General features: G+C 40.7%; 1 protein-coding gene across 1 annotated transcript; it reads left to right on the top strand.

Moving 5' to 3' along the window:
- Positions 1-1,530: 1,530 nt before the first annotated feature.
- ccdc71 (coiled-coil domain containing 71) lies at positions 1,531-21,699 on the top strand. The gene is made up of 2 exons (XM_028998790.1): positions 1,531-1,625; positions 19,364-21,699. Exon 2 carries the CDS (start codon positions 19,404-19,406, stop codon positions 20,427-20,429), a length of 1,026 nt encoding a protein of 341 aa, XP_028854623.1. The 5' UTR covers positions 1,531-1,625; positions 19,364-19,403; the 3' UTR covers positions 20,430-21,699.
- Positions 21,700-23,363: the final 1,664 nt, after the last annotated feature.

Genomic DNA, 23,363 nt, shown 5'->3' on the forward strand with positions numbered 1-23,363 from the left:
GCAGCCATGACAGATGCCTGGGGAGCAGCGTGTGGGGACGGTACTTTACTCAGTGGCACCGGGGCGGTTCAGGACTCGAACCGGCAATCTTCCAATTACGGGTCCATTTCCTTACCTGCTAGGCCACCCCTGCCACCAAAGGACCCAGTCCCTGTCAAGGAATTGAACCCCAGTCTCCTGCATGACAGGGATATACTGCTATACTCACCACTATTCCAATGAAGAGATGCTGTGCCAAGGTGTCCATCTGTTCTCCAACTCTGTGATAAAATGTTCTTTCATCTCAATCTCAATCTTTCATTGCCCCATTATTTGTTATATTGGGTTTGGACAGTCTTTTAGTTTTTGTTTTATTCAAATTTAAGGAACATCTCAACTTTTTTGGAATTTGGCTTATTCTACGTTATTATGCTAATAACAAGCTTGATTGTCCCTCTGAATAGTCCCAAGTTTTTATTAATCTGACCACAGAATGCATTTGTGGAAGGCAGATGTTCACGTACAATCGTTTCTAAAAAAATTTCTTGACCCACGCTGTGTTTTTAATTTAGTGCCCGAAGATCACCGGCATCCAATATGGATTTCCCTTGCACAGAGATTTCACCAGACTCACTGAATCTTTTGATGCTGTTATGTAGAGTTGATCATTGTTGATAATTTGCCAAACATATTTACACTCTTTGCAATTTTACAATGAACACAGCATAATTTTCTTTTGGCAAATATTGAAATGGATTGCACAGACCCAAACACCACCCAAGCCTCTTTGCCCATCTAATACACAGATTGGTATTAGATGGATAATTAATGGATCAGCAATGAGTGAGTATTTATTTCAGCATTCTAGGAAGATGGAAAGGCCATCTATTTATGTTTTGAATACGATTGAAGGATTGTCCAATTATATTTTCTTTAGGAATAAAAGTGTTTGCTGTTTTCTGTGAATTTTCTCGTGTGTCCTCTGTGCACAGAATAAAATGTGGCTTCATAACACCTGATAAGCCTGAAGATTCAAGTATCCCACTAAACTGACTAAAAACAAAAGTAATAGATAGATAGATAGATAAGAAGACTGATAGATATTATCATTAACATCACAAGCCTCCATTTTGCTCAGCAGACCAAGAAAACCAATCCTCTTGAGGATTGTTGGCTCACATGGGTTTGAAATAACACAGGGCTGTGAGAAGATTCAAAATGGGGGCAGTCTGCTGAGCATGTTCATCAGTCACCAAGGTCAATGTATTTCAATCAAGTCTACCTAGACAAATTAGTAGCAATTCGATCGTTCCTTCGAAACCACGCCCACTTTATCCGACCTTTAGTTGGAAGAGGAAAGGCGTCCGGAATTGGACAAGCTGATATAAGGAGTTATTTTGTAAGTACCGCCGCGCCTGGTACTCCAGAACGCACAGGGACGTCGACGTACGCGCACGTACACGAAGGTACAATTCAAGTTCGTCGCAGGTTTGCGCCGCCGTAGCTCCGCCCCTTCTCCCCGTGTGTCATGTGAATTTGAAAACTCCCCCCCGACTAAAAAGTCGTGGCCATTTTTATTTGGACTTGGTTAGCCCGCCGCCTGGCTCCCCTGCCGTACGACATGTCGGTGGAAACCGGGGTTTGAGGTGAGCTCCCACGTTGCGCTCCTTTCCTCGGTATTAATCGCGCGCCGTGAGCCGCGACGCAGCGTTATTCTTAGACGAGAAGTTGTTTTTTTTTTTTTAGCGGAAAAGGGGGCCGAGAGCTGCGCCGTAGCACCACGATGAGCTTCTACGTCAAGTTAGTTTTTTTCCTGCCTGCCAAGTCGGATTGCGTGTAGTAGACTATTGTTCGCGGTCTGCGGCTGGATAACGCTGTCGCTTCGACAAGAACACAGGCGAACGGGACGTGTTTTCGGCGCCGGCTGTGGCGAAAATGGCTGGTCCCAGCTCTCGCACTCTTTGTTACATCGCCGGCTAGCATAGCATTCGCTGCTGGTGTATGTGGTTCCGGCGCCCACAACGGGGACGAGTGGACGTCGCTACAGGCTTAAATGCAGTTTATCTACGCGCCCCGACGCCGAGCCGACCGATCTCGGCGGAATTTGTGCTTCGGTCGGTGGTCGTTTCTACTGCCTGTCTGTGGAGGCAGTGGAGCAGATTTCCTAAAGTCAGTTTGTCTGCTAGCTAGCTGTAGCTACGTGGTTATGTTCAGGTGTACTTTCCGTTTAGCTGGTTGAAATAAATCACCATGGCATAGAAATGAAACTACACGGTTGTCGGCGATGTTAAGTTTTAATCATGCTTTAAATGCCTTTTAAAAGGCCTGATACGGCGGTTTTTAGGCGAATATACACTGGGCGTGGCGAAAACGTTGGCCACGCCTTTATTGTATATGCATAGTTAGAATTTTAGTTCTTTCGGTTTTTGGTCGGTTGTGTTTTCAGGATTGTTATGTAATTTTTTCATGTATCTAATACTCGACTTCTTAAGAAGGCCGTAGCAGCCCCTTTGGGGAAAAAGTCTTTCACTGGTTTATGCATAACAAATTTGTTTAGTATTGAATCATGTGAAAAGAAAAAAAACACGTAGACACTTGTCTACGCCAGCAGACAGACATTTACAATATTCACAGACTGTACCCAGGAATTATATTTTAAATTAAATTACCAAACGTTAAAAACTCTTCTTGAACTAAACCTTTTAAGCAGAACTCTGCTAACTTATAATAAATTACTCTATAGCTTGAGTTCTGTAAAAAGGTTGCTTTTGTGTCTTCTTTGTCCTTAAACCACATGTTTGGATTGCATGACTTCCTGTGTTCTTGAGTGGTTCCTTTTTGACTCTCATGGAATAAGGTTTTTTAAAAATGAGGAATCATGCTACTGTCAACTAACCTTCAACAAATCCCACTTACGTACCATTGTGTCCCTGGGCAAGACACTTAACCTTGAATTGCTCCAGTGAGACGGTCCCTGTAACTACTGATTGTAATGTTAAATGCCATAAATGTAATTTTTCTGTTTAATACTCACTCTTGCATTCTTTGCAATATTATTGTTATTGGCTGAAGTCTTTTGTGAATTCTGAATATATTAGAGGTATATTAAATTAATATCGGGCAATAAAACTTTATAGGTAGGCACAGTGTCGTACATGAGGTTATGTAATAAACAAAAACCAGCAATCCTTGTGGACCTTGAGTTGGAGAACGGGGATGTTTTTCCAACTGTTCTGAATGGTTATGAACATATCTCTTGCAATGGATTCTCAAAATGGCCTCCACATGAGCTCCAGAGTAGGTGTGTCCATGCTTTTGACTGGTGTAGCTAAACCCCTTTGTGCACTTGCCCAATAATCTCAATTCCCGCCTGTTTTTAACTAGAGATAGGCCTGATCAGATGTCTGAATCAATCAATCAATGAGCTGCATCATTTTACGTATTGGGTATCTGACGCACAGGGCTGGTCTGCTCACCCATCCATTTTTCAGTCCAGAATTTGACAACCACACAGCCAATTTCTGACCAAAAACGGCATGCAGTGCGCTGAGCTCTGAAACTCATTGTTTTGGCAGGTGTGTCTGAGCAAAGGTGGTGCTCTTCAAGCTTTTGCTCACATCACAGTGATTTTAGTTGAATTTTGATCTCTGTACACTGAATTCTTGTTTGTGGTTCTTAATTTTTCTCCATGGCTTCCAGAGGTGTGTAGTAGCAGTAATATTTGCTTCGTTACATCTCCTTGACTTTCTGAAAGAAAAAATATGACTTATTTTTTCCTTGAAGATTTAAGAGTGTACCTACTTGTCGGATTAATAAAAAATCTTATCTTAATTAGAAACTCTACTCTTACTTTGCTACATTTGCTACAATACTTGACTGTACTTTTTAAAAAAAACATTTATTCCATTAGATAGATGTAACACATGACACTGTTCTACCAATCAGACATATTCATATGACCACACAAACCATAGCGGAATGAGCTACTCACAGAGACACAGGAATGAAAAATGGCAGATGCGACGGTCCATAGTGCTGAAACCAAATGTTAGCGAAAGAATACAGGATCCCAGTATTTCATGTAGATCCTTTTAATGTTTGTAAGCAATTTGTTAAATGGTGCCATAAGCTAAGTTGACCTCTATACTTTATCTATAGAGGACAGTTTTGCTGTGTTATTATATATATATATATATATAAATGAGTGCTGCACGATTAATCTAATCGTAATCGCGATGTCAGCCTGTGCAATTACAAGAACGCAAAAAGCTGCAATTTAAATGTTTAGTACATGGATAGAATCGGCAACATATCACTCATTCTCTCAAAGTTTGCGAGCTGACTGAAGTCTCACTTCAGTCGAATGTGACTTGTTTGGTCACATGATTTTCGATTCGGTTCAATCGAGACCTCAGATTCGTAACTCACATAGACATATGGGTAGACGTACGTCAACGTTGCCACCATATTGCGATAGTCTCTGCTGTGGAGTGAATCATATACATGTCTATGGAGAGAAGTGCATAAAAATGCCTCACTCTTGTGCTGCTTGGGGCTGTACAAACCGCTGTACGCTCCAAACACAGGATTACATTTCATAGGTAAGGCTGGACAATTGTTTTTAATATATTTGGCCATTATAAAATCCCCGTTTTATAAGTCTTAACCTTAGCTAAGATAGGCTAAGCTAGCGAAGCTATGCATTCCTGTGTTCAAGTCAGCCTCCAAACAACGATTTGGCTAAACGTAGGCATTAACTATTTAGACTGTTCTTAGCTGTTTAGTTAACTTTTCTCAAACTTTGAAGGTTTCCTAAAGAAATTCACCTCTGTTTACAAATCTTAACCTTAGCTAAGCTAGCAAAGCTATGCATCCCTGTGTTCAAGTCAGCCTCCAAACAACATTTTGGTTAAACGTAAGAACTATAATACTGGATTTTATAATGGCCAAATATAATCAAAACAGTTGTTTAGCCTTACCAGGGTTTGTCGTTCGACAGTAATGTAAAAGAGTTTTTTGTGATTTATTTAATTTTGTAGAATATTGTATTTTGAAAGCACTGGGCATTTCAATTTATAAGTAGTTTGTATGTTTATCATATCGCATATCGCAATATTGATCTCAATAATCGCAATATGTCTTTTTCCCCAAATCGTGCAGCCATAGCTGGCATTACTCTGAATTACTGCTTGGCTTTTTAGAAACCGCTGTTATTATAGTGGACATCTCAACACGTGAAAATAAACCATGTGAAATTCTCTGGTAACAATATTTATGGGTGTTACCCACTAGGCTACTACCACCACCATTCACCTCGCCTCACACTCAAAAAATGACCGAATTGGTCTGTGCATTTTATTAGACATGATTTGTGCCTCTATTGTTTGGTCGAAACCAAATTACTGAAAGTGGACTTTGTATGATGAGATTACATAAAAATTTGAGGTTTTCGGTATTCTGCAGTAGAGTTTAAAGGATTTAAGATTTTAAAAATCATAGACTTTTTCTTTTTTGCACAGTGCTATTTATATAGCATACCTAATGTGCTCCTTCATTGCTGAGCATAACCTGTCATTTACTGTCCTTGTCCATTCGTCACTTTCTGCAAAATGCTGTCAGTTTAAAAAACATCTGTCTGAGAAGCTACAATAAAGTAATTTTTTTTTTAGTATCGACATTCTATAATTTATTTAAAGGTCCCCTATCATGAGATTATTTAACATTTCATTTTAATATAGTCCTGCAGTGGCTAGAAATAGCTGTGTGTGTGTGAAGAGTGCTTTGGCCATTCTTTTTTGCCATTCAGAGAGCGGCAGCTCAGATCTGGAATTACTCCAATTATGTCGTCATAAGGGGAAAAGTTACCTCCCATTTTTCATGCTTTTTCTGCCCAGCAATATTGGTTTGGCTTTTAGTTCAGTCACATGACTCAGAAAAAAACTATGGGTAACTTAATTTTTCTTCTGGAAAAATGCCGACCCTACTGAGCTAAATATTGCGGTTGGTGAATGTGTTGTTGACGTCATTTCTGCTCAATGAAAGTCAGCACAATTTTTATTATATTCTGTATTTAACCCAGTCTAAATGCACCTAGTACAGCAGGCAGAAGTAACATTTTCTTTTAGTCAAACCCATTTCATAATTATAACAAGGTTGTATTATTATTCAGAGCTGGCTAAGGCTACACAGAAAGCATAGACTGAGCAGCACCTACAAGAAGGTGACCCTCAATTGGGTTTGAAAAAGCTGGCAATCCTAATAGATATATGCACCATAGATACATACACACTAGATGTCAGCCTATCAGTATGCATCAATACCAGTTATATTTGGAAGGGGTTCCAAGCTCATTCAATCATGCTTCACTGACTGGACTTTTGCGCCAAGTGTGGCTTTAGTAACGAGCAAACGAAGAATCCATGCATAACATTTCATAAGTAAAATTTTATTTTATCAACTAAAAAGTTATTCATGCTAGAGCATCTGTCTTTCCACCCCATATGTTAGGCACAGCTTCTGTTCTGATGTCTGTATATATTTAAGCCTGCAAAGTGGAAAAGCAGACAATTGTGGAATCCAACAAATAAAATGGAGTCTGCTATAATGGTGTACAAATGCAAAGACTAAAAGCCCAAGCACTTTGAATAATGATTACATTTGATTTGTTCTATTGCAGGTTTAAATTAAATCATTTTTAGGACAATAAATAATAAAAAAAAAAAAAAAGCATAAATGTTCAACCCTTTAATTCAAAAACAGAACTAAAATCTTTAGAAAGTACACACATGTTGCTCCTTGAGCTGTTATAATAAAATTGACTAACACAAAAAACCTATGCATGTATACTTTACATCTGCCTAATATATAGACTTTTAAAATAAAGTGCCACCTGAGTTGCCAGAACAGAATGTCAGAACTCATTCGCAGACACACACACTTACTCTCTCTCACTCTGTTTGCTCAGACACTTTTCATTGCAACACAAAAATGTGAGCATGTCAACATACTCCTGGCTCAGGCTCATTCTTTTCTTTGAGGCTATGTTGCCTGCTGCAGAAAACAGCCGCTCAGATGGTGTTGATGTGGCAGGGATGCGAGGATGAGAAGTGAACTGATAGTCATTGTGAAACACAGCACAGCATGACGGTGACACTACGACACAACAGCGATATGGCTGAAATTACAGATTTTTTTTTTATGACCCATTTAAAATAAGGACCAGGAGAAACATTTTTATTTTAAACAACCTTCCAGAGATCAGAATCTCCTCAGTTAAGACGGAAATACCAACAACCGTAGAAAACTCAAATAATTTAAATGTAAACATAATTCTAAAGTCAAGGAACACATTTAAGATGCAAAATGGGGAAAAAAAAAGAAATGCATAATAAAGGGCCTGCCTCAAAATACACGTCCTTGAAATACACAGAAGAAAACCGGAACTCGAAAAGCCTCACGCATGTGTGGGGAAATGGGAAAAGTCAGCCACTGAAGCTTTGGTAGCCTGAGGGGCTAAAGCTACATGAGCTGTAGCCACTGTCCTTAGCAGGTCCTGCTGCTGCCACTTTGAGAAGCCCTAAGTAGCTCTCCACTGCCACTTGGAGAAGCTCCGGTGGCTGAAACACCCTCCTGCCACGTTCTCTCGCTCAGCACTTTCCATCAAAACACACAAGGAGGTTAAGTAAGAATTTAAGCACACATATGAACCTGCATGCGAATAGGCGCTACTACTCTGTTAGCTGACTGTTGGGGTCACCACACACAGAACTGCGGGTCTATGTCCCTTTTCTACCCGCACACACACAGAGACAGCCAATCACTTAACTGGAATAAGACACACATGGACTTTCTATCAGTAGCCTAGCAACCCAGCTAATAAGTTAAATGCTGCCAGCTGGGCTGCTCTGCTTCGATAGCCACTCTACAACACGTCATCACTGCGTGTTAAGGGCTGCACACGGTTAAAACTCAGGCGACATGCTTGGGAGGGGGTGTGACCAAGGCGGACCAGAAATAACATTGACGAAGAATAAAAACTAGAGCGTTTTATCAAATAGCATTTTTTTTTTTTTTTTTTTAATTGATATTTTTTGTGTATATTGCGATTACATATCGTTTTATTGCCCAGCCCAAGTGTCCTCTGCTTTTAACAATCACAGTGTGAAATTGGAGCTCAGACCAGGCATCACTTAGTACTCCTTTAAATGCACACTGGACTAGGCTCTGGGCGGAGTTAGCTTTTTCATCGTGCAGAGGAACCGATCAGACTGGCCCAAGCTCCCGTGGTCCCTTTTATTATCTCCTGTACATATAAATACTGACATTTTGGTGTGTGTACTGTCCCCATCTCAAGTAAGAGCGGTTACATCCATTTTACCCGGGTATAGTGGAACTGAGGTGCTGTGAGTGTAATAAAGAGAGTGTGATGGAGACCCCAGCAGTGGTGTGAGCTCCTTCCAGATGGATCTTCCTTCTCTGTAAGCTTCACCAGTTTCCTCCAAGACACAGACCAAACACGTTACAAGCATAAAAAAAAAAAAGGCCACCTAACGCGTGGTCGTTAAAAGTGCTGCATTGAACAGCATTTATTTAATAAAAAAGGGATTGTGTAAAACCATGTGTTAAAGTGTAGGCAAATTATGGCCCGTATGGCCCTGAATTCTTCCTCTACCCCTGCTAAGTTTTGCCCCGCCCTGTCCATGAGGTGGTGAACTCTGCTAGAATCAGTGTGTAAAAGAGACAGTGTTTTCACTGTGATCAGTGCTCAACTAAAAATTATTATATTTTAATATAATCAAATGTCTCTGCGTTGCGTGACGCAACAAATCGATTCTGAAATTCGTTGCTGACTATTTCTGTAATCAATTTTTATCGATTTAAACAATGCCTTGTGGCAGCCCTATTAAGAAGAATTAAAAGGAAAAAAATGTAATTTAATAAAAAGAAATTTTCCATAGTGACCTCTTAAAACAATGTTGACAATCTGGTTTTTATCACCAAATCTGAAAACATTGTTTAGTTACTGTTTGTTTAAAATAGAGAGTGCAATAAAAATGTTTTACATAAAATAATCATGATTTAATAATCATAATTGCAATATTGATTAAAAAAAAATGGATTATCATTTAAGCCATAATTGTGCAGCCTTGGAGCCAGCCCCAACAAATTTGGAGCCCTAGGCAAGATTTTAGGTGGTGCGCCCTTGCATTGCAGTAAATTCCAATGCTAGGGTACAGTAGAGTGAGTGTGGACTGAACAAATTGTAGCAAATCTAAAGACCAAACTCAGACCAAACTCGCTGTCCACGATGCGGGACTCAGTGCAGAAAGTATGTGGGTTTTCTAAACTCCTGGTAAGACGGTAATGTCATGTTGTAGATCTCTGGACACTCAGAGAAAGATCAGCCTTTTCTCCATTCCCACTTTGTGTGTGTGTTTTGAAGTGCCAGAAAGCCTGCTTGGGTCTCGAGAAAATGTGTCACGGTGAGCATCAGTCAAAATTCAATGAATGACCGGGGTGTAAGATGCATTGATTATACGACTGAACAACCCTAGTGTACAGTTGTTGCCAAAGGTTTTGAGTGACATACTGTGTCTCACAAAGTTTGCAGCTTCTGTGTTTTTCAATCTTTTTGTCAGTTGTTCCTGTGGTGTATTGAAGTATAATTACAAGCATATTTTAAGTTTCAAAGGCTTAATTGACAATTACATCACGTTTATGCAATATTTTTAGTATTGTTGGCCATTTTTAAGACCTTTGCAATTCGCCAATCAACTTCTGAAAGTGAAGTGATTGTAATTGTGAAATACTTCAGCACAGCACATGGTGACGATGAAACCTGTCCTCTGCTTTTAACAATCACCCTTGTTGAACAGTTGGGAGACATGACTGGCAAATCAAACAGACAACCTTCAGATTACAGGGCTGCTTCCTTAACCACTAGGCCACCACTGCCTCGATTTGTGGGCCAAGTCCTGCTCACAGCAACTGATTCTTTGATGATCAGTGCTTGGGAGCTTGGTAGAATTTGTGGGTTTTTGTTTGTCCACCCACCTCTTGGAGATTGACACAATTTTCAAATGAATTAAGCTCCGGGGAGTTTCCAGGCCATTGACCCATAATTTTAATGTTTTGTTCCCCAAATCACTTAGTTATCATTTTGGCCTTATGGCACGGTGCTTCTTGCTGGAAAAGACATTGTTCTTCACCAAACTGTTCTTGGATGGTTGGGAGAAGTTGCTGTTGGAGGATGTTTTGGTACTGTTATTCATTCATAGGTATGTTCTAGGGCAAATTTGTGAGTGACCCACTCCCTTGGATGAGAAACAGCTCCACACATGAAAGGTTTCAGGATGCTTTACTGTTGGCATGAGACAAGACTGAGGGTAGCATCAGCTTTGATTCTCCAATCATTTATTCAGATTCCCCAAACAATCAGAAAAAGGCTTCATCGGAGAAAATGACTTTACCCCAGTCCTCAGCAGTCCAATCCCTGTTCTTATTGCAGAATATCAGTCTGTTCTTGATTGTTTTTCTTGGAGAGAAGTGCCCTTTTGACACCAGGCCGTCCTCCAAAAGTCTTCACTGTGGATGCAGATGCCCTCACATCTGCATGCAGCCATTCCTGAGCAAGATCTGCACTGGTGGCACCCCGATCCTGCAGCTGAATTATCTTTAGGAGATGGTCCTGACGCTTGCTGGACTTTCTTGGGCACCCTGAACCACTTTTGATAATCTGGTAAATGGTACATTTTATGTGCAGTTTTAGTAGCAGCAATAGCCTTGCCTCTGAAGCCCTTTTTATTCCTTGCAGGTAACCATGGTTAACTAACAGAGGAAGAAAAATGATTTCAAGCATCTGTTATTCCAACTCATCAGCTTGACAGAATGATCTCCATCCTTGTGCTCATCAACACTCTTGCTTGTGTTAATGTGACGGTCACTGAAATGATCTCAGTAGGTTCTTTTGTGGCAGGGCTGATGCAGTGGAAATGTTTTTTGGGATTTAAGGTCATTTTCATGGCAAAGAGGGACTTTGCAATTCATAACATTCTGGAGTATATGCAAATTCTCATAATAAAAGCATCAAACTTTAAAACATTTATAAACCATTATACTTCAGCTTACTGACACATAAAAAATGTCAGTTTTGTGTGCCTTGCAGCTTTTCCTGCTGCAAATGTTGGTATCCACTCGTTCACGAGACTTTACATGTACCTAATGTCTTTGCTTTTATTTAATACAAAAGGAAATAAGGGTCCACAGGAGTCTGGACTAGTTTCCTCAGTTCCTTTGCTCTCTTCCTTCTCTAAAGGTGTACAAGACCTTAACTGTTGTATTTGAAAACATCATGTGACAATATAGACATTTTATGAGATGCATCATTCAGTTGTCATTGTTTCAAACATGTGAATATGTAGTAACAGTCTATGCTTGACTGTGTGCTTGTAGTGCCTATGGAGTGAGTCAAAGAAAATTTTCAGAAGGTTTTGTTACAAGAAGTAGAATAACGTGAACAATTTCAGGATGCCTTTTCAGTGAGTGTTTCATTTTTCCCCACATACAATATTTCTGTTTTCAGATTTGGCTTTCTGGCTGATTGGCTGATGAGTGACTGGCTTTGTTGACTAAAACGACACATGTCATTTTTATAAATGGTTAATATTAGGAAATACTAGGCTGAATGTTTTTCTAAAAAATAAAGGATATTGCAAGCCAACAGTTAGTACTTCAGTAGTCTTACACGTTCCTGTCTAGGGTTAGAGAATGTGAATGGCAATACTGGACTGGAACCCACACAAACACAACCAGATGTGGTGCTTTTATTTACAGTGCAGGCAAGTGAATCAAACCAACAAACCAAAGACCAGTACTAAACAACTAACAGGAGGAACACTGCACGCGCACACACAAAAGGGACATTATTTAGGCAACAAATCTACTACAGCACTAAACATAACTCTCCACAACAATGCAATAATCTCTCCTCCATGAGCACTAGACCTTGTGAAGATGGCATCCTTAAATAAATCCTGTGGATGTCACATGATTGTATGGGCGGAGTCTTTAACCACGTGCTGAAGAGGCTTGGAATTCAGGGCTCAGCATGGCAGTGGTTTGCTTTCTACCTTGATGAGCGATCTTACCAAGTGACTTGGAAAGGATCCCCCTCTGCCTCACATAGACTCTCCACTGGTTTCCCTTAAGGCTCAGTACTAGGTCCTCTCCTTTTCTCCCTCTACACAAGATCACTTGGTGAGGTCATTTCCTCACATGGATTATCCTACCACTGCTATGCTGACGACACAGAACTCATCTTCTCTAGTCTTCCCTCAGATCTACATGCTGCTCACAAAATCTCTGCTTGTCTAACTGACATCTTGAATGGCAGCCCATCACCTCAAACTCAATCCCACAAAAACTGAACTAATATTCATTCCAGTATATTCTTTACCACATCAGGATCTTGCTATTTATCTGGACAACTCACAGCTCTCTCCTACAACAGCCCACAACCTTGGAGTAACAATAGACAACCAACTCTCTTTCTTGACTCATACAAAATGTAGCAGCACGACTGATGTTCAACCTTCCCAAGTTCTCCCACACCACACCACGGCTACGTTCCCTTCACTGGCTCCCAGTAGCTGCACACATCAAGTTCAAAATACTGATGCTGGCCTACAAAACCAAACATGGAGCAGCACCATCCTACCTCACAGCTCTTATTACACCTCGCACTGCACCTCGTATCCTCCAGTACTGCTTGCCTGGTCCCTCCAGCGCTGAAGGTAAAAGGAAGACATTCATCTAGACTCTTCTCCGTCTTGGCCCCTCAGTGGTGGAATGAACTTCCCCTTGAGGTCAGAACAGCTCAGTCACTGAGCACCTTCAAACGGCAGCTCAAGACCTTCCTCTTTAGACAATATTTAGATTAACTTATAACCTTCTTGTTGTCTGACTTCTGTATAGAAACTACAACAGAGTGAATAAAAAGATTGTATCCGTAGTTGGAAGTCCTAGTTAGGCAGAATTGATCACTTCATCGATGATAACATGGAAGCATGTTGTAAGGCATCTGCCAAATGCCTTAAATGTAATGTAAATGTCTCCCATCACCAAGCTTGACCTTCAAGTACCTAAAAGGGAAACATACACATGCACAGCAGAAACCTGTTTTCTACTACTATTAAAACCAAAACTACTAAAGAAATACTCACACAACCTCATAATGACATTGCTGAAATTATTATTCGAATAACTTGAATTATTCAATTACAAAAAATATTCGAGAAATTCTTTGCCTCGAGGCTTTGTTTTTATTAGTCACCAAAGTCCATCTATTATCGTATCATGCACGTGGAGCTACGCAGTGCGGAGCTGTGCAGCACCAGCATCATTGTTCTACATGGACTGTTTTAACTGCCGCGCATTTCAAAGATTAAAGGAGGCACGATTTATTGCCGGAAAATAAAGATAAAGATGTGCATAAAAGGCATAAAATGTCTGAAGTGTGGGACCATTTTAAGCTGCGTGGGCAACGTAGTAGCACATACACTGTAAAATGGGCCTAGCTGAACCGAAAGAATCTCTAAACGGGGACTGAGCTTCTACAAGGTATCGTATTTTTATGATTGCTAACTAACATTAGTGCTTCTTAGACCGTACATTATTTGTGTTAGGAGTTGTTAGTGACCTAGGCATGATAAGGCATGAGATCTCACTCATCCCTCCTCATCTCTCCCTCCCGCGCGCCACACACACAGATAGGTAACATCTCAAAACACGCCTTCCCATGCATTATGTACACATTGTCAGTGTGACATGGGCTGCAGCAGAAGCTCAAGCCCCACAGAATCCCACCTGATGCGTACGGCTTTTAAAAGCCCAGATTCTGTGCTTGCGCTAGAAGCGCTGGACCAAGAGGGGAAAATAAAGGTGCCACATTTTACAAGCTGTGAAATCATGTGGAAAGCTAAAGTAGTATAGTTTGTGTTTACTAACTGTTCATTTATCGTGAGCGTGAGCCAACGCAGCCAACTTTATGGCCCTAATAGATGACTCTGGAATATTTAGTAGCATAGAAGATATAGTGAATAGTTTTGTAATCGATTATTCTGTCGATTTATTAATCGATTAATCTGACAACTCATACTTTTTGCATTTTTAAAACAAATTAGTGAAAATCCTCTTAAAATGAGCAAGCAATTGGCAGTTATTACTCACAAAAAAGTTTTTATTCAAACTCAATACTCAATACTATTGAATCAAAGCTTAACTTTGGGTTACTGGCGCCAGAACTAAGAACTATGTGCAATGTTATGTGCAAAATGCACAGAGGGAGAGAGAATTAGTGCATGTATATGCAATGCATGTGCAAGCCTTTAAAAGAGCAAGTGGTGGTTGCAATGCAAAAAGATCAGCATATTAACATGCTCTGAAGGAAGGCTTGCTCTTCACCTTGAAGCAATGTTCCCAGCAGCAGAGATCAAACTCTCTGAGGGCATTGAGGTGTCTGGAATACTCAGAAATGTATCCAAAGCTGGCAATCTTGATGCATTGCTCTCTTCATCATTCCTATTGGAGTCTGATGATCCGAGAACAGTCTGATGATCCTTTGCTTTCTTGCCTTTTGACAGCTAGTGCCATTGTTTGAATTGTGGACCTTAAGTTCTTGCCTTCTGAAGAATCATTTAAGTTTTCTGAACCAGGGGTCCAAGGCAGCAAGTAAGTAGGACAGAATTAGGGTCCTCAGGTTTAAATACAAACCGGTCTTCCCACCTGTCAGCGATCTGTTCAGCTGCAAGTCCCTGAAATGCCCTCACTGGTGCAGTTTCAAATGCTGAACTCAGGGTGGATTTCTTGAGGGTCTGTACCAGCTGTGGAAGCACAGACAGGGTCACATATTGTTCCCCACTCAGGAACACTGTAGCCCCCTCGAAAGGTTCAAGGATCTGAGTCCGCTCTTCAGTCATGATCCACTGCTCTGGCTTCAGATCCAGATAGTGATGCTTTCCCCATGGGTTGACTGCAGGATCGGAAAGAGCTGCAGTCACTGGCCATCTCTGTTCAAGGAGCCTGGATAGCATATGAAGTGTACTGTTCCACCAAGTACTGACATCCTGTACCAACATGTGCTGTTGCACTCCCATTTGCTGCTGCTTTTTATGCAGGCTGTATGTCTCCTCCAGAGGCATTGTAGTAAGGGAGAGGGACTTCATTTCATAATCATCTCCCAAAAAATGACATGTGACCCCCAGATAAGCCTCTGCGACCACACTCGTCCAAATGTCTGTTGTTAGTGCAACACAGTCTGTCTCCTTAAGAACACTCTTTAATTTCTCTGTTACTTCTGAGTACTTTTGCTCCATCATATTTGTGAAATGTGTTCTTGAGGGAATGGCGTATTTGGGATTGAAAGCTTTAATCATATTCATAAATCCTGTGTCCTCCACCATGGAGAGTGGGCGCATGTCTTTTGTGAGCATATTCTAAATGCTCTTGGTAAAAACTGCTGCTTCTTCCACAGTGCATAAGGGTCCTGTCCGGACGAAGCTGTCCATGCGCTGCTGTGATGTACTGTGGGGAAGACAAAAAAAAAAACATTGATTTGTGCAACAAATGCTATAAACTCACCCAAAAGTACTTCAAATTTTTTTTGTCACATACATAGTCATAGACTGTATGATATGCAGTGAAATGCTTTAATAGAAACAAGTCTACACTGTACTTAATGCGCTCAATGGTTGTGGATTTGTCGGTGAAGGGTTGAAAATACAACAATTTGTTTAAAAAAACAAAGTAAACTGCTTCAGAGCAGTCGTGACTGCGGCATCTTGGGTAAATCTATATGCTAATGAATGTAGATTTGTCCATCTGTTGCATTTATTATTACTACCTTATGTATAGGGAAGGCGTGTTTTTGTAACTTATCAGTGTGTGTGTGTGTGGTGTGGGAGAATTACATAAGAGAGATCTTTTGGATTTGCTCTCTTGCTACTTATCATGCCTCGTCACTATCGACTCATAACACAGGCTACAATAATTACAAATAATGTACGTTCTAAGAAGCGCTAATGTTCATATCAGTTAGCAATCATAAAAATACAATACCTTGTAGAAGCTCCGAGTTCACTTGGAGAACTGCAGTTCACGTGAGGATATTTTCGGTTCAGGTTCTGTACGTACTTTTATAGTAGGACAGGTCCGTTTTACAGTGTGTACACTGCACTACGTTGTCCACCTTATGCAGCATAAAATGGTCCCACATTTTAGAACTTTTTTTGCCTTTTATGCACACCGGTATCATTTTCTGCCATCTTTGAAATGTGCTTCAGGTAAAACAAGCTGCACCTGGCTGCAACTGGTGTGGACCTCCACAGTAGGCGGAAACGCTTAAACAACTTTGGTGAATTAAACAAAGCCTCGAGGCAAAGATATTTCTCCTCGAACATTTTTTGTAATTGAATTATTCGAATAATCATTTCAGACCTACTTCAAAACATTATGAATGACTTAAAACCCTCCGCAGTTATTCAGATTTCTGGTTTGCTGTTACCGTAGACCTGCCAACACAATATGAATTTCTTTCAAAGATTACTTTTTATTTACATGTAACCATACTCAAGAGTGTCTTAAGTGTCAACAAAATATTTCCTTGCCTATATATATATATAAAAAATATTATTTAACAAAAATAAAATAAGAAAATACTGTTAGTGTACAGGCCTTAAATAAATTGGTATGTAGTGGAAACACTAGCATATTGTCAACATTCACATAAATAAAAATTTAATATTAACATGTAACAATGCTTGGCACATAAATTAATTTTACGAATACCTTGAATTCGGACATACTACTCGCCTCGCATACTGTTTTTCATATACAATATAGTGTGGCGGCGGAGGTCGGCCATGAGTTGGGACCAGCATGCCTTGCAGGTGAGATACGCGGCATGTTACGGGTAAATGTGTTCTGTTTGGCTTTGGGATGTGTGTGTTACGGGGATTTAATGTAGCGTCTGCAAGGGGAGAAACTTTACACTGTGAAGTCGAGGTGTAGGGCTGAAGGAGAAGAAGAGACACCTCCCTGTTGTGTGGAAGCCAGAGGAGAAGGTATTGGCTGTTGCCGCCACCTACTGGCTACCGTTCAATAAAAAGCGTTATTTTGAAACTCTCATGACTGAGCTGCTTTCTCTTTTCCTGGCCTCGCGGCGACAGCTCGTCACAATAGTATATAGTATGCGATTTCGAACTCTGCATAAATTTCATTTATCACGACTCTTTGCGATACAGATATCACGTATACTATTATCGTGATAATGATCATTTTTCCGATATATCGTGCAGCCCTAGTTTAAAGTGCAACGGGACAGTAGTCATAGAGACTCATCACTGAAGACTTGTTCTGCACAAGCACAATGGTGGTGGCCTTGAGACACGTTGGAACTATGGCGGTGCTCGGTGAGATGTGAATATGTCAGTGAGAAGATCTGCCAGCTGGTCTGCACATTCTTCCAGGGATGTCTGGTCCAGCAGCCTTTCATGAGTTAACTCCGCTGTGGTTGGACACAGCACCCGATCACTGGAAGGGGGGTCTGATTTCCTCGCAGTCACGTAGTTTTGTGTGTCTAATCGTGCGTCATACATTTTTTTTAGTTTTTGCTTTTTCATTTTTGCTTGTGAGACCTTCAGTTATGCTGTTCGTTTCACTTCTGGCTTTTCAGTTGCTCTCCCCCACTTTACGCTAACGATGCCTGAGGATTCGGTTGACCTTCTGGCACAGTTTTCTCATGTGGGTGGGACTTCGCATCATTGGTCAGCAGGTATTTCAGTGACAGCTAGGATGACGGCTAGTTTTGTGTCAAAATTTTGGCACAAATTTAATTCTGTACTGATTTAGCTGTTCACTGATCTAGAGTACTCCTTTAAATTGATTGTTGTTGCTGTTGGTTGCAGCCTCCTTAGACGTTAACCAGTTAGTGCACTCAAAGCGTAGAAATGGCTCCTGCTGGCCAGGTTCTTGCCTCCTTCAGAACCGGTTTTGTGCGTCCGACAAGCAGTCTGTGTGTTGGAATTAGCATAACAGTGATGTGGTCTGATGAGGGGACGGGATTCTGCCCGGTATGCTTCCGCAATGTTTGTGTAGACGAGATTCAGTGCGTGTTTCCCCTGTTGTCGCGAAGTCCACATGTTGATGGAATTTAGGGAGAACTCACTTGAGATTCGCATGGTTGAAATCTCCGGTGTCAGCGAGCTGTCTGGGTGCACATTCTGCAGATTGCTAATATAGGGCCTATGATTTAAATGATGTGGATAACGTGGATGAAATCGCGCGAGCCAGTCACGCCAACAAACAAATCAGCTGATTCACTCATGTGGTTTTTATCATGTTTTCAGTTCTTTATGCAAGTGCACAGTAAATGCCCAAGCATTCTGTTGAACAGAGAATAAATGTGATTTGTCATCTTGCGGGTTTTTTTTTTTTTTTTTTTTTTCTCCCCCCTGCTTTTTCCACCCACTCCATAATCACATAGCTTTTACGTGAATAAATGGTTATAAAATGGAAAAAACATGGAATTTAGAAAAAGAACTAATTTCATAGGGCCCTACTAATAGCTTTGTATGGCACACAGAGTGCCTCCTCGTATTAGCGTTGGGTGGAATGTACACTCCAATTATGAAAACTGAGGTGAATTCCCATGGTAAATACTCAGTTACAAACTCAGTGGTGAACAGTAGCTAGAGACTAGCACCGAGTTCTGGCACCCTTCCGTGTTGATATAAACACACAAGCCACCGCCTCAGGTCTTACCACACAGCGCTGCATTCCCGTCGGCAGGACATTCACCCAGTTTCAATTATTTATTTATTTTTCTGCTATTTCGCTCAACCCATGAAAAATCAATTGTGATATAATGAGCTTGGCTTGACTAATATGAATGAAATGTGCTTTATTTGAAGAATCCCACCTCCCTCACCATTCCACAAAAGGTGTGAGACTTCAGCCCAGCAGCAGTAAGCAGGCACACAGAGGACCTTGCGTTCCTGTCCCATGTATATGGATGTAAATTTAGAGTACACAAAGATGCTGAAGTTAGCTCATTATTCACAGCTCCTTAATCGAATTGTCTGTTCCTCCTCAAATACTGCAGGCTGCAATACTAGTTATTTCACATTGAAATGTTCATATTAATCATAAATCTAGGTGAGAGGTTCCCAGGTCGATTTTACAGCGAAAACAGTATTTGGCCGGATGGGTAAAACTTGATACCATTTCTAGGGTGCTCCGTAGGTTAATCCTGTTACCCCAATATAACAATGAACAAAACCAGTTGTTTGACTCTTCTCACACTTTTTTTTTTCTTCTTCCCCACCCACAGGGACTTGGAAGACATCCCAACTATTGAATTGGTTTGTGCCATGAATTATGAAGAACAAGCTGTGGAGCGGGCAGTTTGGTCCTGGGCCCGATTTGGCTCAGCAGGACAAACTGCCCTAAAGGAGGCGCTGAGAGTCTTCAACCCTATATCAAAGGATCTATCAGACACTGAAAGACAGATGGTGTCCTTTCTGCAGGAGCTTAAACAAGAAGGCCACAGACCCACTGTGCTAAAGAGTAAAGATGTGTATGGGTATAGATCTTGCACAACAGAGCCTCTTTCCGTAGAGACACTCATCAAAGTTCAGAATAAGGTGCCAAAGGTTGCAAAAAAGAGAGCTCGCAAATCTCTGGTCAAGAAAAAGGATTGTTCATTACTAAGCTCAGCAGCGGAAGTTATCCTAAAGAATCAGCCCAAGATCTTGCTGACCAACCTTTCAGTAGATACATTCAAGCCAACATCTCCTTCAAAATCAGCAGTCCTTTCTGGCAGACCAAAGCAAGAATGCCTGAAGTTAACAAATATAAAGGGTTTGTCTGGAGGCCACACTGCAAGACTGCAGATTCATTTTGGCTTGAACTCTCAAGATTTGGCTAGAGGAAGCTCTCACCATCCCACAACTTTATCAGGCATTCCATTTCACCATTTCAGCAGTGAAAGTCAAGCTGCAAGAGTGATAGCTTTGAACAGCAGGCAAGTGCAGTCCCGTCCATTGAGGGCGGATTTGGCTCTTGTTGGAGACTCCGCCCCCTTTATAGTTCAAAATGGCGTTCATATTAAAGACAGCAACAGCTACAAGATGGTCCCATTTAGGAACACTGAAATGGTGGCAGATGGTCTGGATTGGAGAACCCTGGCTGATTCGCCGGTTTTAGCTGGAACCCATCCTGTGTTGATGAATGGGCAGGAAAAGTCGAGACTGAATGGTAATAACCTACTCTGGAAGGTTATAAAGGTGGATGATTCTTACACAGATGAAGAAGTGAGGAGAAAGGCCCAAAAGATTTTGCAAGTTAATTTGTCACCTGTGATACAGATTCAACCACTCATTGTCCATCCTGTATAGAAGCTTCTTTTTTCTAACGATGACTTTTGTACATCTGTATGTTTTTTTTGTAAAGCATTTATGGGCTTTTTTGGAATTTTTTTTCTTTTCTTTTTTTTTTTTTTGCTGTGCACATGACTTACTGCTATGATGCAAAAAGGGATTTAACATTTCCTTAAAAATTGTATGGTTCCAGGTTGGATGTGATTTTTCTTCTCCACTGACACCTTTTGGGGATCAAACTTTCAAACCTGTAGATTCAAAACCTCTTATATTTTGTCTACAAGCAGTTGACCCTAAATATGACATTCTTTCCAAGGGTTGAAAATGTACTACTGTCGGCAAGTCATACCCTATTCAGGGCGGATTCTCCTGAGATGCCTATTACTGTCCATTCTATGCCACCTGGTTGCCATATTGGCTATCCCTATTTTATGTAGTCTTGGGTTATTAAAGTATAGATGGCATTATTTTCCTTTTTGCGGGTTGAAAACACTTTTTATATTTTAAAACGTTCATTTTACAGCAACATTTGAAATGCCTTACTTATTTTCATAGTGCTTTCATCAGTTGATTTTGAGATCCCTATGGGGAAATTTGTTACTCTAGAAGGACAATATAATAACTATTTTCTTATGTGTGAAGGACTTGAACACTCTAGATCATTTAAGATCATTAAGATCTGAAGATTACTAGTGTGCAAAATGCCCTTTACATGACCTTTTCTCTCCCACCTTTCCCATTTATGCCTCTTGTTTGTGTCATGACCCCCTCCCCCTACAATATGATCATGTAAAAACCTTTTAAAGAATGTTGCAGGAGAGAATGTTCAAATCCGTTTCTCATGTTTGGTTTATTTGCTTATTCAAACAAATTAGCATTGTTATTAGTATGAAATGAAATATTACAGCATAACAGGTCTTTAGGAACATACTTTGATAGCCAGCTCTATCAAAATAATTAGTTCTTAAATAATTTAGCTCCCAATGTACATTGTTGCTTTCAATTAAAGTTTTCATTATTATTACTACTTGGACACAAATCTGAGACCTGAGAAATGCTTATATTTATTTTCAAAGGGCAAGACTTGATTTTCACTCAGTGTCGAGTGGTGCTGGCAATTTGTCTGGTTTTTAACATGAATTGTTTTCCCCAAAATATTTTTGCACCTTCCCCTTCATGCAATTCAATCGGTGAGGATCTAACAACATGTCCTGTCAGTGTTGTACTTTTGTGTTGAAATTGTAAATTAAACTTTATTTGAAGAAAAAATAATAAATTCATCTTCCTACATTGTGGTTGTTGCTCTTTTATTTGAATTTTTTTTTTTTTTTTTTTTACATTCAGCAGTACCATGTTTTTAATTTGCCAGTTAGAATGACACTGGACTGTTAGCCTTTTGTTTTTCTCTTAGTTTTGTATAGATTTGTCCCAACATTTTGGAAACACAACGTTCCTAATTTCAAACAAAAATATGATGTTTAAATGTAAATTTAGGAACATTTGGTTGGAATTTTGACCATACATTTTGCTTACATCTAGTACTTTTGCATTTATTTCATTTTTCATTACGTTGCCTCAATATTCGATTGGACTGTTCTCTTATATGGGCTGGGCTTCGCGTCATTGGCCAGCAGGTATTTGAGCGACAGCTCTGTTTCCTGGAACTATTGATGGGCTCTTGTGGCATGGCTCTTAATTTAATATCCATAAACTCATATTTTGACCTTACTTGTCAAATATGGATGCTTTGTGTGTTGAAAAATCATATTTGCCAAGTAAGGCTAAAATATGAGGCACTCTGTAAAGAGCCAAACTTCCAATCACATCTCTGAACCCTATCACTGCAAGTTGTGTGTGCAGAGCAGTAACCGCCATTTGTGTTCATATATGGAATGCGACAATGAAATGTGTCCTCTGTATTTAAACATCGCCCTTGGTGAGCAGTGGGCAGCCATGACCGGCGCCCGGGGAGCAGTGTGTGGGGACGGTGCTTTGCTCAGTGGCACCTTGGCAGCTCGGGATTCGAACCTGCAACCTGATTATGGGGCTTCCTTAATCGCTAGGCCACCACTGGGTAGACACACACTAAAAAAGGTGTTCTGTTTCGTCTGCACACTTTCTGCAGAAGGCCAGGAGGTTCAAAATCACCCACAGAAAGTTTGAATATTTGTTCAGAGGAGCGTTACAGCCTCCTTTCAGGCAAAACTGGGGGCCGATTGGACTATTCACTACCGCCTCTTGAGGTATGCGGTAGTATTGCAAAACTGCTATGGGCTGCAGCTAGCTGAGTAGCTAACTTAAGCGGTATTCACCATACCGCTTTAGAGCTGTTATTTTCTCTCGTTCTGTTTTTCTGTCAAGCAAAACCTGACCCTGCAAGTTTGAAGAGGTAAAACACACTACAGTAATTGCTACGATATCACTGACGGGATTTAAAGTGATTGGCGTGATCCAGGCATATGACCTGGCAAATGTCTAAAAATGCTTTTTTTTTTTTTTTTGGTTTTGGGTGCATGCTTGATAGTCTTGCATTTTCTAATCTCAGTCCAGCATCCAGATTGCTGGGGCTTTGTTGTAAAGCAGATACTGGCAACAGTTTTCTGTGGTTTCAGGCAGTCGATTCAGTGGGGGTTGGGCGTGTTGGCGGCATGGGGGAGGGTGGCAGTATTTCTGTGGGGGCTGGGTGTAGCGCTCCGAGAAATGGCAGAGCGAATTCAGGGAGCTAGGTTACAGCTAGGTTGTGGATTCACAACTGGTCTTCGTCTACAGTTGTTGCCAGAAAGTGTGGCTTCTATGTTGATGTGGAATGGTGGAACTCATCTGCGTCTGAATATTTTTAATGCACACATTGTCCTTTATGGTAACAAATTACTGGCCACCGCCCTTGGTTGGCTTCTGTCTATGCATTAAGATGCAAATGTAAGCATTCTCCTGTTTATGTAACCCACAAAA

This window comes from Denticeps clupeoides, chromosome 12, assembly GCF_900700375.1.
Source record: "Denticeps clupeoides chromosome 12, fDenClu1.1, whole genome shotgun sequence".
Classification (NCBI taxonomy): Eukaryota; Metazoa; Chordata; class Actinopteri; order Clupeiformes; family Denticipitidae; genus Denticeps; species Denticeps clupeoides.

Coding starts and splice junctions, on each gene's coding strand:
- ccdc71 (XM_028998790.1), top strand. CDS start 19,404: ATGAATTATGAAGAACAAGCTGTGGAGCGGGCAGTTTGGTCCTGGGCC.